The following is a 14,947-nucleotide window of genomic DNA, read 5'->3' on the forward strand; positions in this document are numbered from 1 at the left end:
GGGAACTCATACGAGTCTTCTGGAGCTCCTGGACTTGGCAACCAGAAGCAAACCATAAAGGTGTGAGTACTTCAGCTGCTGGCGCCGAGGCCGGGCATGCCTTGATTCGCTGAATAGTGTACATGTGTCCTAGCGATAGAGGAGAAAGGCAAACGCACAAACATGAGCGCCTCCTCCCCGCCAGATGCGGGCCCAGACCCCGCAACGCACGATGCTGTCGACAGCGCTACGACCACATCGGAGCCATCGGCATCGGTACCCGCACCCGCACATGCAGGGAGTCCAGCAGAAGTCCAGACCGAGGTCGTGAATGCTGTCGAGGAGTCGAAGCATGTTTCCGCCGCGACAGCAGCCGTGCTCGAAGCGGAACCAGAAGCTCAAACGAATGGATTCTCACCGACAGCAGATGGGGGAAATGAAGGGTTCAAGGCATTGCCATGCTCTATTATTGCATCTGAACTAGCAGCGCCAGCCCAGGAAGATCGTCCGGCAGACAGCCAAGATACGCTTAGTGCTGCATCGGAGGATACGCCTGCGCCCGTTCCCTTCTCAGCAGTCCCCGAGCATGAGCCGCAATCGGAACCTGCACAAGCTACAGAAGCACAAGACCTCGCATCGACTGCGGAGGAGGAAGCTGCAGCGCAAGCGGATCCAGAAAGCGCAGAAAAAAGCGTAGATGCAGCAAAAGTATCCTTGCTGCCAGCGGAAGCAGAAGCGGCGCCTGCACCGACAAAGCCGGCTGTGGGCCATAAGGCTGCGCAACTCAGCGTCGCAAATGCTGCCAGTCTCTTCGGGGATGATTCATTCAATCTCAGCGGCTTTGGTGGTCCAGAGACGGTGCCGGAGGAAGAATCGCAGCCTGGAAAAGATGTCTTTGGCACCGTGCCTGCCTTCGATATTGGCGACGCAGACCCGTACACAGGTCAACAACAGTTGCAGCACCAGCGATCTCTCGACCTGTTCACAGCGATACTGCCTGCTGCAACTTCGCAAGCCCAAAATTTGGCCGCATTGCAGCCGCCAGTATCAACAGCCGGAGGCGATCACATCTCCTCGCCAACGGGGCTGTTCGGGAGCTCGGGGGAGGCGGACGACTGGTTGAATGCTAGCGGCGTTGGAGCTGGAGAGCTGGCAGCAACAGGCCAAGAAGCTGGCTACGACGCTCAACACTACGAAGGGCAAGGCGAATACACAGCGGGTGAAGGAGCGTCACAGATACAGCAGTACGACCCTTATGGGGGGCAACAGGTTTCCGATTATGGCCAGTGGTACGCGCAGGAAGGGCAACAGCAGAGGGAACAAGGGGTTTACTATGGTGACGGTCAAAGTTCAACAGAAATGGACGCGGGCATGGGCTACTACGAGCAAGGGCAGACCTACGACTACAGTGATCAGCAGCAGAATGGTGGAGCCTATGATCCAAATGGCGGCTATGGTGCACCCTACGAGCCTGCATATCCGAACGCTTTGGCCGCTTACGGTGCACCTGTAGCGGCTGCTGACCCTTACGCGCCAGCTCCAGATGCCAGCACCACTGCTCCTGGCGACGCGTACGCACCAGATGCGGGTCGGCAATACGACCAGACTTTTGCTCAGCAGCTTGCGGATCCTTATGCTTCGTACGCAGCCCAGCTACCGGCGCAAACGACCAACATGCTGGCACCGCCACCTGCTACAGGTATCGCCGCTAGCCTGCCACCCCCTCTAATGGCTGGAACCACAGCGCTTTCGAAGGACGCGGGCAGCTATGCGTACGACGCGCCTATCCCGGACAAGCCTGTCAAAGGCCGGGGAGGCAGGCGCTCGGCTGCGCCCTCTTATTTTGGGGAAGTAGAGCCGCCGCAGCAGCTTGCTGTGAATGATTACTCTCAGCAAGGTTACTATATGCAAGACCCGCATGGACAAGCTCAAGAACAGATATATGAAGCGTATGGCCAAGGGCAGTCGGCGCATGAAGTGTACGGCCTTGACTCCCCTCATGTCAATGGAAAGCAAGCTGGGGCAGGTGACAAAGTCTACAACTACCAACAGCCCGCAGCTGAAGGGCAAACGTTCGACTACTGTCAGCAAGAAGGCGCTTATGTACAGCCGACCGCAGTGAATGATGCCTATGATCAATACCAGGCGTACAACGAAGGCCAGGGTCAACAATACCAAGATGGCTGTTCCCAACAAGATCAGTTCTTTCAAGCAGAGCACTCAGAGATTCAAGAGTGTGCGCAAGAGCAACAAGGTTACGCAGACCAAGGCGAGAATGCTGCACATGCCCCCTACCATTCCTATAGCCCTCAGGCCTACAATGATCCTGAGGGTGACAATGGCAGTGCAGGCGCTTTCAACGGTGCTGAAGATCCGGAGGTTGGATTCGAGGCACCTCGTGCTTCGGTTGAAGGAGGCGAGAACGAAGCTGCAGATGCAACGCCAACGTTACATGCATCTACTGTGGACATGGCGCATCACCCGCCTGAAGGAGGGCCCATCGGGGCCGTCGCGCCGGAACTGCAGGTCGAGGGCGCTGCGCTCGCTCTTGGTGATCTGCACATCTCAGGAGCGACTGGCGGTCACCATGCAAAAGGGACGGATCGCGCTCCGACGCCCCCAAGGGCAACTGACATGCGACACCAGTCCTCCTGGGTCGGAAGCCTTGAGCAAGCAGCTGAGCAACACGACGGCATGCCGTATGCTGATCACACAGCTCAAGATCCCGCAGTTCGCGAGGAGCAATCGCCGAGGAGCGCTCACGCACCCACTACGAATGGAGAATACAATGAACGCACTCCTTCTGCAGCTGCAGGGCTCCCTGTGGATTTTCCTTCTAATGGTCCTCACTCGGATGGACCTGCGGCTCAAACTTCTTACGACCTGTATGCCCATGCTTCACATGGCCAAGACAATGGACAAGTCTACGATCCTTACACGCCATCTACACAGGCGAACGACCCCGTACAAAGCTTTGCCAACGATCCATATATTCTGGCGCCAACATCTCACGATCCTTACTCCTATGTTCCGACTGAAGTCAGGGACTCCGAAGGCGTTGCGCACAAGGAAGAGGGCGTCATCGCAAATGCTTACGAAGGCCAGCAGCTCTTCGATCCTTACTCACACGGAGTAAATGCCCCAAGCTATGGCTTCTCAGTTCCTACGGCGAACGAAACAGATCCGTCTCGTACAGTCCAGCACGGAAGGGACGTGAGCAACACTTATGCACCTTCAAGCCATGCGTCCAGTGAGGACCTGTATCCGCCACACCAGCCCACTTTGCAGTCACGAGCCGATGCCGAGTTTCCAGACCCAGCTGAAGAGCGGCAGAGAGCTCGCATCCCGCTTGTCGCCTTCGCTCTGGACGGAAAGATGGCCACATTCTTCCCTGGCAAGTCGAGGAAAGTAGCAACAATGGGCGGATACGCTGCTGCGTATGGCGGGGGAGTGGGTTCCGAGCAGGAAGTGACGATACGAGACTTATCCGATTTCGTCGCTTCCTCTTCATACGGATCCCTTTTCGACCCCCTCGAATTCAGTGGTCCTGCATTCGATGGTGCGGCCCCGGCCAGCGCGATTGCTCGTGCTACCGGCAGCTCCAGCGCACTGAAGGCGAAGAAAGCAGCCATGTTGAAATTCCTCCAGCAGCGCATACAGGAAGCTTCTTTGGGTATAGGATATTTGCGTCAGACCGGAGATGCCGCCGAGTGCTCCAACAGATCACCGGAGGAGGCGGAGGATCGAGTCTTCATGCTTCGCCTTCTAATCTTCCTGCTCGAGCACGATGGTGGTCAAGCCAATAGGTGAGTCATTCGTCTCGCATTACCTCACCAGCACAGACTGAATCTGTGCGACATCACTCTTCCAAGTGCGACATTTGAAAGCGCTGCTGTAGATCTATTCAGGGCTGTCTCGCATGAACGTCGACCAAAAGCGGACTCTGCTCGAGCTCCCTCTGAAACCTTAGTAGCTCAACCGCGCTTCCCCTCAATGGAACATATCCAGCAGCTGCTTATAGAGGGAAAGCGGAAGGAGGCCGTCGACCTTGCTGTACAGGGTCGCCTCTTTGCCCATGCATTGGTCATTGCCAGCTCGATGGACAAGGACACTTGGCGAGCCACCGTTGAGCAATTCATCTCGGACGAGGTCCGAGGGTCATCTGATGCGATCGATGGAACCGGCCTTTTCGGGCTGCAGGTCGCCTATAGTCATCTTGGGGGGCAAACTCCGTTAGCAAGTGAGTCATGCGTTGCAAGTGGTATACCTGGGAGTTTTGTCTGATTAGGTCTTCACTTGTGTAGTGAGAGATTTGTTTCACAGTGAATGCAACGCCTCTGCAGTACATTCGCACTGGCCAGTAGCGGTAGCCACGCTACTTGGCAACCGAATCACTGCAGATAACTCCAATCTGATTGCCGTGGGGGATGCACTTGCTATGAAAGGTCGCGTGGAAGCTGCACACTGCTGGTGAGTGTCCACGCTACATCGCCCTGCTGATTTCTTCCATGTGCTGACAGTCTTGCTGTTCTGCAATGTAGCTACCTAATGTCATCACCTGCGCAAGCCCTGGGTGGTGCAGACGCGACATCCTCGCGCATTGTTCTCCTTGGCTCTCGTAATCCCACTGCGGACCCCAGTTATCGCACCAATCTCGATTTCATCATCATGACCGAGATCCTGGAATTTGCGCTCGGGCTCGCACCGGTTTCCAAAGGCACTGAGCCTTTTACAGGCTTGCCACGCCTACAAGCCTTCAGACTCCTGCATGCGTATCAGCTGGCAGAGCTCGGCGAAAAGACCAGAGCGCAAAAGTATTGCGATGCAGTCGCAGGAGTGATAAAGGGCAGCAAGCCATCACCTTATCTTCATCGAATGCTGTTGACTCAGCTGAAGGAGCTGTCGGATCGTCTGACGGGTGCGCCGACCTTGGATGCTGGAGGGTCTTGGGTGGGTCGCAAGATGCCACGCGCTACCCTTGATGGAGTATGGGGAGCTTTGGAAGGCAGCTTCACCAAGTTCATTGCCGGTGAAGACGATACATCGGGCCAGAGGCCAGGCGGGCCTGGAGGCACAGGAAAGCCCACCATAGGGCCATTCTCCCATTACAGCGCGATCACACCCGACGCCACGTCTGGTGGGGTCTCGAGGGTGCAGTCGATGGCAGACTTTGGCGCTACTGCCGCACGGAGCCCTCCATCCTCGCGCGCCCCGTCAGCACTGGGTTTCTACTCAGGTAGAGCAGAATCACCTACACACCGCGCATCATCGGCTCTCAGCTCTCGCAAGGCTTCCAACGTCAACTCACGCCGTCTGGAACGCGATGCTTCCGAAGTCGGCTCTGACTACAACTACAATGGCAATGGCTCCCGAAGCTTTGCAACCGACGACGCGCCTTGGCCAGAAGTACCTGGGGTGTCCATGGGCAGGGAACCAGGTCATCTTGATACCTTCCCGTCTCATATCAATTCTTTCGAGCAAGACGCGGACATGAAGACGCCGCTAGCACTACAATTCCTCAGTACGGTCGACGAGTGTGGTCAGGATGGTTCATACCAGCCTCGAAGCCCTGCAGTCCCCACAGCAGCGCGGGAGGAGCCCACGTTGGCGTCAATGTCGGCCCCTTACGATGACGCAGAAGGGGACGACGATCTGGGGCTTGGGAACTCAAATGGTAAGAAATTGCAATCTGAGCAAGATGGAAAGGGGGAACTTCGTGTGCAAAGAGCTAGCGTCGAAAAGGAGAACGATGCGCCGAATGAGGAGGTAAAGCCTGGTGAGTCAGATTCAGAGTTCTTTCGTGGCGTTTTGCGGAAGTCTTACCACAAGGTTGATTTCAAATGTTTACAGGACTCAAGGCGTCTCCTTCAGGGAGCTGGCTGGGTCGGTGGTGGGGAAAGAAAGAAGATGCCCCTAAGGCAAAGAAAGCGCATTTGGGGGAAGAAAAATCATTCTATTACGATCCCGAGCTCAAACGCTGGGTCAACAAGAAGGTTTGTAATCGTTTGCACGCCTTTTCAGCTGAGATGATCTAATGCTTGAAAGGTTCACCCTTCTGTTCAGGCTGGCGATTCAGCAAGCAAACCTGCCACCCCGCCGCCACCACCTCGAAGCAAAGCCCCATCTCCAGCGAGTGCCTCCATGCCGGACAGCGATTCCAAGCGCAGCTCTTTCGAATCTGGGTCTGCTTCGGGTGGTCCCCCATCACCGGGACGAGCAGCTCCGCCTCCAAGAGCGCGATCGAATTTGGCAGATCCTTCGCAGCCAGCTGCTTCTCAGTCTCTACTGCGACCATCGTCAGCTGCTGCCGCGCCACCGGGTGTCGGCCCCCTGCCAGCGCCGGGCCCTGGCCCACCAAGAGGTACGGGCGCCGGAAAGAAGAAGCCAATCAAATCTCGCTATGTCGTTGTAGACTAGAGCATATCACATGCATTGCAGTCTGTTGACTGGCATACCATACAAAGGATTGACCTCCTGAGTAGTTGCTCCCCCGCTGTATTGCCGAAACAGGGCGTTCCCGGTCAGCCCGGAAACGGGACTGGCTTGCAAGATTCTTAAAAGACCTTGCTAGAGGAGCCAGGAAAAGGCAGTGCAAGTGATTGCTTCAGAGCTTGTGGCGCTCTGCATGCAAAGGGCGATGAGGCTTCACCAGCACTAGCTCCTGCTCAACAATCTCAGATTCCGGCTGCGCCATGCTATTGGGCATGCCGGGCTCCGACGTGCCCTGACCCCCGCTTAGAGGTTGGAAGCCGAGTCAATCGTCCGAGTCGTCGCTCATGAACTCATCCTCATCGTCCTCGTAAACTGCCATATCTTCGAATGCCACCTTGTAACGAAGCAGCCCGCCGATGCCGCCAAAGCCTTTAACGAATTGGTTGCCTTCTGTCGACCTGTCTGTGACGAACTCGAGGTTCGTGCCGAAGTCTTTGTAGTGCTCGGCAAGCCATTCAAGCAGTAGTTGAGGCTCATCAGCCTGCTCCATCTCTAATCCAGTGGCCTTGTCCATGAACTTTGACCTGTCCTTCTCCTCCTCCTTTGTCAACATCAAGATGTGAACGCCGCCTTCCGTGTCACGGAGTTGGTAGCGCACAACATCAAGGTTTTCCCAGACAATGAGGGTCTCAACAGCGCCCAACTCGAGTGCCTTAAAGGTGTCGCCAATGCCGAAACAGTACTTGCCAGTTTCTTGTGAGATCTCGTCGAAGTATTTTTGGATGAGCTTCTTCTCCTGAATGAACTTGACAGACTGCAATGACTCTGCTGCCTCTTCGATAGCCTGGTTGAAGCCGTTCTCTCCGCCGTAAGATACATCCACAGTGCGGATGAGCTTGGCGGCCAAACGGGGGTCAAAGAGATCAGACTGTGCAAGGACAGTCTTGAAGTCGGCTGAACCCGCCAACACAAGACCTGCGCAATTGCACTTGTTGTCCGTGATGAAATGCTGCGTTGCGAGCTCTGCTACCTTGCGGACATAGTTGTGACGAGCTTCCTCTCTGAGACGAGCGAAACGAAGGGCAGACTGACCACCCCGACCATGCTTCTTGGGCAAGTCGACCGAAAATTTGTGTAGCACAGTTCTAGTGTTACCTGACACCGTGCCATAGAGGGCGCCATTACCATCCATAATAATGAAACCGAAAGTGGCATCTGACTCAAGCAGCTCTGACAGTGCTTCCGTGTGGAACTTGTTATCGCAGAGATACAGCGATGTGTTGATTGGCTTGAAAGGCTCAAATGAAAAGTTGACCTTCTTTTCCTTGCCATCGTCTGTCAGGATCGTTCCGCAATACACGATCAGCCCGTTCGGAGGTACTATTAAAAGTACATGAACTAGCATTAGTCAAAGAAATTAAGCTCGTACCTAAAAGGCACGCACCTTTGTTGTAAAGCTTCAATCTTTGCTGCGTTGAAGTGATGGCAGACAGCACAGACTGACGGTTCACACGCGACTTGATGTTGGATGCAGTTCCGTATTCTTGAGTAAGCATGTTCGTTGCTTGTGAGATTTGGGACTGCAATGAGGGCCGAAGCATGGTCAGCCTTCACTCTGCAAAAACTTTCCAGAAACTCGCTCCCGCAAGTCGAAGTACACGCACTCGTGGCGGCAAAATGAGCGAGATCATCGACGTCCCCGCTCCTCGTGCCTTGTCCAAGCTCTGCACCAGCTTCTTCACCTTCCACATCTGCAGATGGAAGAGGGAAAGTGCCAAGGCTGAAGTCAGTAAAGTTCGCTACCCCCGTTGGCCGCCCGTAATCGCTGCCCACTTGAATGTTTGCCTCGGCAGCATCGTTCCCATTCGCCGCCGAAGCCATTTTGGTCGCAAGCTGTATTGATGAACTTTCGTAAGGCCTACGCGTACGTATGAGCTGCTTTCGGCCCTGTGCTGATGCTGATGACAAGGACAATAGCAAGTCCGAACAGGTTCGAAATGGATTGATAGTACAGCAACGTATATACTGCAAGTGATGGAAGACATGAGGGAAAATGTGTTCGTTGCCTGGGGTTGTTGATTTTCGGACCATAAGAAGTTGCTGCTTCATACCTTGACAAGCGCTTCGAACCTGTTCCGCTCCAATTTTCCAAAGACGACGCATTAACTTTGCGCCAGTTGCTTCAGGTCTTCTTCACGACTGGTCCATTTTGAAGTTCAACTGTACGGCATAGCATATAAGCCCGTTTTTCCACTTTGTCGAACGTGGGAACGGTGCCCAAGATCATCGGCTCAGTCTCAGTCATCATTTGATTCGCCAAATCCTACCCTTCATTGACTACACACATTTCCGGGTGCTCTGTAATTGCCTGCCTTTTCTTATTTCGGAAAATATGAAAGGACTGTATCATGGTAGACGGGGCTGGACAAGCACCCCTGTGTGACATGGCTACTCTACAGTGATCTCAACAATGTCTAAAAGAAAACAAACAAGGTACAAGACTGAAATAACAGGTCGAAAAAGAAGACTACGCCTCGACGAGCGAGCTGATCGTATAGCGCCCCGTAATGAGAAGAAAAAAAGGATATAATTATGACGAAATCTGGATTTTTCGAGGTACTACCAGAAGGCTCTGCCACAATGCTGGATAAAGTCGGACAATTTGAAAGAAATCCTTCATGAGCTTCGGGGACAAGAAAGTCGCAGAGCTGACCTCTGTTATGGTCTCGCCGATCAGCTTTATGTAGCAGCAAAGTGATAATCAGTCGACACTCATTGACAGAAAGAAGACTCTGATCAACAATGCAAATCACTCTGGTGAAGCAGCAGCAAGAGCATGGACAAGTGCACGCACAGTGCCAGCCAGACCTTTCCGGATTCTCGACGAGTTGCAGCGTACTCGCATAGATGGGACGGCGAGCCCCTGAAGGGCAGACGGAGAAGTGCACAAGCTTGATGACGATCCAGTGAATGGCCGACAATCGCATCTGCTGGCGCACCCGAGCATGTTCGTTCGATATAACTTGATGCAATTAGTTGGGCGAATGACTTTCGCATTTTGACGCATGAGCTGCCGCCATCGGAGTCATCGAACAACTATTCCAACATTCGTCACACCTTCAACCAATTTTTTTTACGATCGTTGAGCACTGTAATTTCGTCGTCGCAAAGCCATGCTTTGCGACGATGTCATATACTCTTGAAGACAACTATTTCAGCACGAAGAACTTATTTCCGAGTGGCGCAACGACACCGTACGTCGGACCCCTCGGCGTGTTCATCATAAACATCTTCCAATTTCTACTAAAAGACTGCACCCTAGAATTCCCGGAAGATTGCGGATATACCGGGCAGATCGGCGCGGCGGATTCACATGTCACCATGTCTCCCTTTTGGGCAGGCAGATGGGGGCTTCCAGAGAACCGAGTACCAGGAGCAGAGAGATCAGGTACGAGCCACGTTCTGGACAGAGGCTGTAGTGATTCATTGGCGACTAGATCCATTGAGGGAATGTGATGAAATGCATGTGACCTCTATTTATGCGATGCGAGAATGGCGTTGCCCACAAACAAGATATCCTGCGCATGTCAAACAAGGATACTGATTGATGGAAGCTGAATACGATCTGGGTTTGCCACACTTACCACTGCGGCCGCACGCTTCGGCCGTCGTTCCTAGTGACGACCGACGGTCGGCCGGTGACAGCATACGCCATGGTCGGTGCACAAACCTGGTGTGTAGCTGACTTACAGCCTTTCAGCGATACATGACAGGACGGATCAACCGATACCAAGACGCCGTGGGATCGAGGAGGATCGACTCAGGATGATAACTCACCGTGGAACGGTCTGGAAAACCGAATGGCACGACGACCTTGAAATATGTATGAATAAAAACGGGTTTCACATCATATCTGGACAAGCAAATCTCCTACCGCTGAACAAATGCTCAAAGGCTTCATAGGTGATGGTGTAAGCGAAGCTCAGATACTTATGAAAGATTTCAGTCTGTCAATCATTTGTTTCGCTGTATGGCTAGAAACAATGCGTCACATCAGGTGCGGAAGTCGTGCTAATGCCCATAAAAGTCAATGAAGGGACTCACTGGCCACTCTTGCTGATAGACCTCGTCAGCAAAACGTTCAACAACTGCGACCCTATGCACGGTTCTCCCCCTCGGAAAATGTTGGAGACGGGGTGGGGATCAGGGGAACTTTGAGGAAAAGGCGAGACAGTACCACTAGCCGATTGGTCAAGCTGGGTGTTGAAACTTGCACATGGTTTCCCAAGGCAACTTGATACGTGGAATTGATGGGTGTTCATTATGGGCAAGATAGAGGATTTGTGTTATAGGAAAGCATATGCGAACGAGAAGGGTCAGCTCCAATGGTCCGCCAAGGTGGAGGACCATGAATTGGATGAGGCTCAACTTTCTTGCTGCGGTTTAAAGACTTGCCTGAATAAATAGTGCATGTACTTAGCAATGTGAATCATTTTCGAGCATTAAGGCTTGAAGAAAGCAGATAAGTATCAGTTGTCGTGCCTTAAATGGCAGCAAGTAGTCACCTCTTGTTTCCTTGCAAGTGCCACGTCGACATGAAGCGTTGTCCGCGTTTGTAGCTTGGGAGTGTGCCCTGCACAGCGAGCCCTAGGAGGGGATAATTGCATTTGCACACGCTGTAAGTGATAGATGCAATGTACAATCGGAGCATAGATTGAATGCACAATGATGAGGGTCTCGTGAAGCAACTTCGCAAGTTCGTGCTTCGTCCTCGGAGAAGTGGGGCGTAGAGGGGCTCGAAGCCCTTGTCAAGGAATGAAGCAACAACTTTTGGTACAAAATCAACCTCCTTTGCCAGGTTTCCTTTGACGAACCTCTCGAACGTCTCTCCACACATAGCAAATCATATAACAAGAATTGCATCGAGCTTCTGGGTTCGTCCATCATCTTTTCTGTCGTTATTGTCCTTCACCAGCACTAGGCTCACATTTTGCCAATTGGAACAATCTTTTGCAGGTGTTGAGGGCCTGTATGCTGTGCATTTTAGCTGGCGCATGCGACAAGAGTTGAATATCTTATCAGCGTGACGATTGGCTTGCCATCCCGCGGCGCATTTTTGCTTGCGAGGTGGTCTGCGTAGCAGGCAAGGACGAATGTGTGGAGCTTGGCGGCTGGAGCGCTCAAGGTGCTATATGAATGCGAGCTTGATCAAGATCAGAAGTGCCACGCAAGGTGCGAGATGCAAATGATGCGATGAGCTATCGATTGCTATCAATCGACGTATACAGAAAGTTGCGGAGCTGCATGATTCACCAGTGGGGCTATCGGAGAAATAGTAGATGATTTCATCAGGGATTCCTTCAGGGACCCCGTTAGCTGTCATCCGTAACGTTGATAGAAGAGCACCCACGCACTGAGACGCAAGGATGATATTGATCCTCTTGTCTGGCGGCCCGGAAGGCTTCTGTGTGCCGATTCCTTGGCTACTCTCCAACCAAGAAAATGAAACTACCTCTCTGTCTGGTCGCAATGGGCAAGATCTCGTATTTGAGCGCGTCCATTTCTGAAAGTGTTCAACATCGGGGCCATCAGTTAGATGGAGATCCAATTCGATTTGATTTGCACTCACGTGTGAAGAAACCACTCCGAATGAACGGGGAGCAGACTGTTGCCATAAATGCCAGCAAAGTCTCCATCAGCGCAGAACACGCAGGCAACAACGATGCCGAATTCTCTCAACTCACAAAGGGGACTGACGGAGAGCAAGAATGCATGCAGCATAATGACTGCGAGCCAGGTAGGGATCTTGGTGTTCGTCTCAGGATAAGTTCGTTTGAACCAGGTGGAGAGCACACTAAAAGGATATGCAAATCGAGTCAACCGCAGGAAAGCACGGGGCTGAGGACCGGAGTTTGGAGCTCACGTGGCGAATCCATTGGCGAGGAAAAAGAAGAACTGTGTGGCGAACACGAAAAATCAGCTTCCAGTTCTTGAATATTGGAATGTGTGCACCTACATTCTCTCCATTAGCGAAACCAAGGGTGAAATAGGTAATGTGCTCGTGGAAAATACCCTTCAAAGCGCGGAGATGGCGTATCAGCCAGGGAAGCGCATGCTTTCGCGCGCTCAGCGCATAGACGCACGCTCATGGCAAACGTTGCAATAGCCGCCATGGCCTTTGGCATGAACGGCGAACGAGACTTGCTGGACGCCTGCAGCTTGCCTTGGGCTGTGTCGCCGTCGCCGTCGCCGTTGCCGTTCGCAGGAGTCATGGGCTTGAGACCGGAGCGCGAGCGGCTTCCACGTTTCTCATTCTCGTCATCCGTCTTACCCTCTCCATCAGTCTCCGAGAGGTGGTCAAGGTGATCTCGTGTTTTGAGTGCGATGAGACGTGCTCCATCCTGCGTCAGCGCCGATCCCTTCCACCGCTTGTTCTGTCCCCCTTTGAACACCACCCGGTGAAGAACCGTTGCGATTGCTCTGTTCCAATGACTCCACCACTTGCAGCGAAGGTTGCAACCGCAGCTTGAGGTCAATCTGGACACTCCTACAGAAGACATTGATCGCGAGGGGGACTCACCAAGCGGATGTTGGTTGTCCCCAGTGGGTTCTCACTGTGTAGAGTCAGACACCCATTAAGCCTAGGAATTAAGTCGGAAGTGCTTCTGAAGCCTGCTCACAACATGTTTGCCATCTCGACACCAAGAATAATTCCGAGTCCTTTCAGCAGGCCATCCCCAAACAATGCAAGCGCCATCAAAATCTACATCTCAGGGAATCGCTTCGGTGAGTATTGAAGTTAGCAGCCTATAGGCGCCGCGCACTCACATCAAGGCCGAGGATATCGCAGTAGATGTGATACTTGAGACGACTCATGCCAATCGTGTACTCGTACGGTGGGATAAAATAAAGTAGAAAGAACATCACTGCGGAGGGATGGGTTGTCATGACAGAGTTGGTGATATTTATCCATGCGACCCTCACTAAAGAACTCAACTATCCCAGAACCGTCAATTCATGGGATTAGTGTCATTTTCTTCATCGGTACAAACCCAGCGCCGAAAAGGACATACCAATGACGGTTGGCATTCCTTTGAGGTTCTCCAAGCGAGGATTGCGCTTGCGGCCTTCAATTCGCTCGCGTTCTGCGATGACTTCCTCCTCCTTGGGGAATGCCCATAGATGCGCAAGAAAGCGAGGGAAACTCCAGCTTTCAACCTCTTCGCGTGTTCGAATGATAAAAATATCCCATGTCCTGTTTCGAGAGGCATCAGCGTCAGCACGCTGTGATGGCAGCTTCGGAGAGTATCGCTCACAGCAGAGATGTTCTGAAGCCGAGAGCTGGCCGCCAAAAGTCGAGGAGCATCACTGCAGCAGAGTGCTGATGAGCAAAGGCGGGTCATGCGCAATTGCAGAGCATGAACGAACTCACCGCCTGACATGCCCGTGACCAGCGGCCAGGCCATGAAGGTGGTAATGAGGCCGCCGACAGTTCCATACTTGATCAGGGGCGAATTGTGCTGATTTACGTGGTACATAAAGTAGGTAATGGTGGTGGTGACAATGATGAAAATGAGCATGCGAACCGCGATGATGGCCGCCATGTGGAGGGGATAAGGGTCGAGGTCGTAGGTGACGACTTTGAATCCCCATCGCTTGGCGAAGTCGATAATGGGATCTGATTTCAAAAGTTCGAGTCCAAAGACAGAATAGGCCGGCTTGTACGGCGTGAGGATGTCTGCCACTTTTTCACCTAGCTGACCAAAAGACATGTCGATTGAATCAGCCATGATGACTTGAGATGTGTTGTGCACTGCCAACAATGTCATGCAATCTGTTGCCTTCTTTCAGCAATGCTGGTTGATGACACGGTTGGGGTGGATGTCAGCAAAGAAGGGGAAGCGGGGATGTAGGTTTGGCTTGGCTTGGTTCCTTGCCTTTCCAACCGATTTACCTGGAAAAGCGTACTGCCCAGCTGATGGTCGATCCGGCAGCGTGTCCGGCGAAGATCAACAACAGGTTCACCTTTGTTCTTCACACGCAAGGAGCATTACAGGGATGGTTGTCAGGTCGACAAAGAAGAGTGCTTTGTCATATATTCGTCAGCTGACCTCTCAGCACCATCACACCTTTTTAAGGCCAATATGGACCTTCAATGTTTCCCGATGTTATTAATATGTCAAATGCGAAAGGAGCTCGATAGGCATCCGAGGTTGATATGACTTCTTCTACAGGATACATACTGATTTCTTTACTCATTCATTGGCAATGGCGAACTGCTGCCCCGCTTCCTCGCTCTTTCTTTGTCTTCCCTCAGACGGGATTCGCCGTTGCCTGCTGCACTCGTTTTAGAGTGTCAGAGACTTCATCAGAGCATCTTCGTCCCATTCACACTCTTTTTGTGGGGCCAGGAATTGTGTCACATGGTCCATCCATCCGGCTTGCCTTTCCGATCACATCTCTCATTTTACTCTGTAATCTCCAAAGCCCAGAGTCTCGAGAGAGGTCTCAGATGTCAGAGAAGAGACCCGGCACT

The 14,947-nt window shown here is 52.8% G+C and overlaps 5 protein-coding genes across 5 annotated transcripts; 1 reads left to right on the forward strand and 4 right to left on the reverse strand.

Annotated features, from left to right (window-relative positions):
* Positions 1-3: 3 nt before the first annotated feature.
* K437DRAFT_256366 (uncharacterized protein) lies at positions 4-6,434 on the forward strand. Its single transcript, XM_013387935.1, has 7 exons — positions 4-62; positions 134-3,785; positions 3,852-4,219; positions 4,284-4,449; positions 4,521-5,755; positions 5,830-5,972; positions 6,043-6,434. The coding sequence occupies exons 2-7, from the start codon at positions 163-165 to the stop codon at positions 6,394-6,396; spliced, it is 5,889 nt and encodes a 1,962-aa protein (XP_013243389.1). The 5' UTR covers positions 4-62; positions 134-162; the 3' UTR covers positions 6,397-6,434.
* Positions 6,385-8,473, reverse strand: K437DRAFT_246798 (putative eukaryotic translational release factor 1). The gene is made up of 4 exons (XM_013387936.1): positions 8,245-8,473; positions 8,076-8,162; positions 7,856-7,991; positions 6,385-7,791 (listed from the first exon to the last, which is right to left on the reverse strand). Exons 1-4 carry the CDS (start codon positions 8,290-8,292, stop codon positions 6,734-6,736), a joined length of 1,329 nt encoding a protein of 442 aa, XP_013243390.1. The 5' UTR covers positions 8,293-8,473; the 3' UTR covers positions 6,385-6,733.
* Positions 8,474-8,802: 329 nt separating this feature from the next.
* On the reverse strand, positions 8,803-9,591 carry K437DRAFT_112227 (uncharacterized protein). The gene has a single exon (XM_013387937.1). It carries the CDS (start codon positions 9,396-9,398, stop codon positions 8,886-8,888), a length of 513 nt encoding a protein of 170 aa, XP_013243391.1. The 5' UTR covers positions 9,399-9,591; the 3' UTR covers positions 8,803-8,885.
* A 684-nt stretch (positions 9,592-10,275) lies between these two features.
* Positions 10,276-10,816, reverse strand: K437DRAFT_112336 (uncharacterized protein). The gene is made up of 2 exons (XM_013387938.1): positions 10,516-10,816; positions 10,276-10,437 (listed from the first exon to the last, which is right to left on the reverse strand). The coding sequence occupies exons 1-2, from the start codon at positions 10,731-10,733 to the stop codon at positions 10,422-10,424; spliced, it is 234 nt and encodes a 77-aa protein (XP_013243392.1). The 5' UTR covers positions 10,734-10,816; the 3' UTR covers positions 10,276-10,421.
* An 835-nt stretch (positions 10,817-11,651) lies between these two features.
* Positions 11,652-14,366, reverse strand: K437DRAFT_256370 (uncharacterized protein). Its single transcript, XM_013387939.1, has 12 exons — positions 13,844-14,366; positions 13,728-13,779; positions 13,485-13,666; positions 13,240-13,337; positions 13,092-13,174; positions 12,992-13,025; positions 12,555-12,911; positions 12,428-12,484; positions 12,335-12,366; positions 12,156-12,265; positions 12,041-12,076; positions 11,652-11,974 (listed from the first exon to the last, which is right to left on the reverse strand). The coding sequence occupies exons 1-12, from the start codon at positions 14,199-14,201 to the stop codon at positions 11,895-11,897; spliced, it is 1,479 nt and encodes a 492-aa protein (XP_013243393.1). The 5' UTR covers positions 14,202-14,366; the 3' UTR covers positions 11,652-11,894.
* Between the last annotated feature and the right edge of the window lie 581 nt (positions 14,367-14,947).

This window comes from Tilletiaria anomala, assembly GCF_000711695.1.
Source record: "Tilletiaria anomala UBC 951 chromosome Unknown K437scaffold_38, whole genome shotgun sequence".
Taxonomy (NCBI): Eukaryota; Fungi; Basidiomycota; class Exobasidiomycetes; order Georgefischeriales; family Tilletiariaceae; genus Tilletiaria; species Tilletiaria anomala.

Coding starts and splice junctions, on each gene's coding strand:
- K437DRAFT_256370 (XM_013387939.1), bottom strand. CDS start 14,201: ATGGCTGATTCAATCGACATGTCTTTTGGTCAGCTAGGTGAAAAAGTG. Junction 13,667..13,727: donor GGCTTCAGAACATCTCTGCT/GTGAGCGATACT, acceptor CTCTCGAAACAG/GACATGGGATATTTTTATCA. Junction 12,266..12,334: donor CTCGCCAATGGATTCGCCAC/GTGAGCTCCAAA, acceptor ATATCCTTTTAG/TGTGCTCTCCACCTGGTTCA.
- K437DRAFT_112336 (XM_013387938.1), bottom strand. CDS start 10,733: ATGAACACCCATCAATTCCACGTATCAAGTTGCCTTGGGAAACCATGT.
- K437DRAFT_246798 (XM_013387936.1), bottom strand. CDS start 8,292: ATGGCTTCGGCGGCGAATGGGAACGATGCTGCCGAGGCAAACATTCAA. Junction 8,163..8,244: donor CTGCCGAGGCAAACATTCAA/GTGGGCAGCGAT, acceptor TTCCATCTGCAG/ATGTGGAAGGTGAAGAAGCT. Junction 7,992..8,075: donor CGCTCATTTTGCCGCCACGA/GTGCGTGTACTT, acceptor CCCTCATTGCAG/TCCCAAATCTCACAAGCAAC.
- K437DRAFT_256366 (XM_013387935.1), top strand. CDS start 163: ATGAGCGCCTCCTCCCCGCCAGATGCGGGCCCAGACCCCGCAACGCAC. Junction 4,450..4,520: donor GTGGAAGCTGCACACTGCTG/GTGAGTGTCCAC, acceptor TCTGCAATGTAG/CTACCTAATGTCATCACCTG. Junction 5,973..6,042: donor AACGCTGGGTCAACAAGAAG/GTTTGTAATCGT, acceptor CCTTCTGTTCAG/GCTGGCGATTCAGCAAGCAA.
- K437DRAFT_112227 (XM_013387937.1), bottom strand. CDS start 9,398: ATGCGATTGTCGGCCATTCACTGGATCGTCATCAAGCTTGTGCACTTC.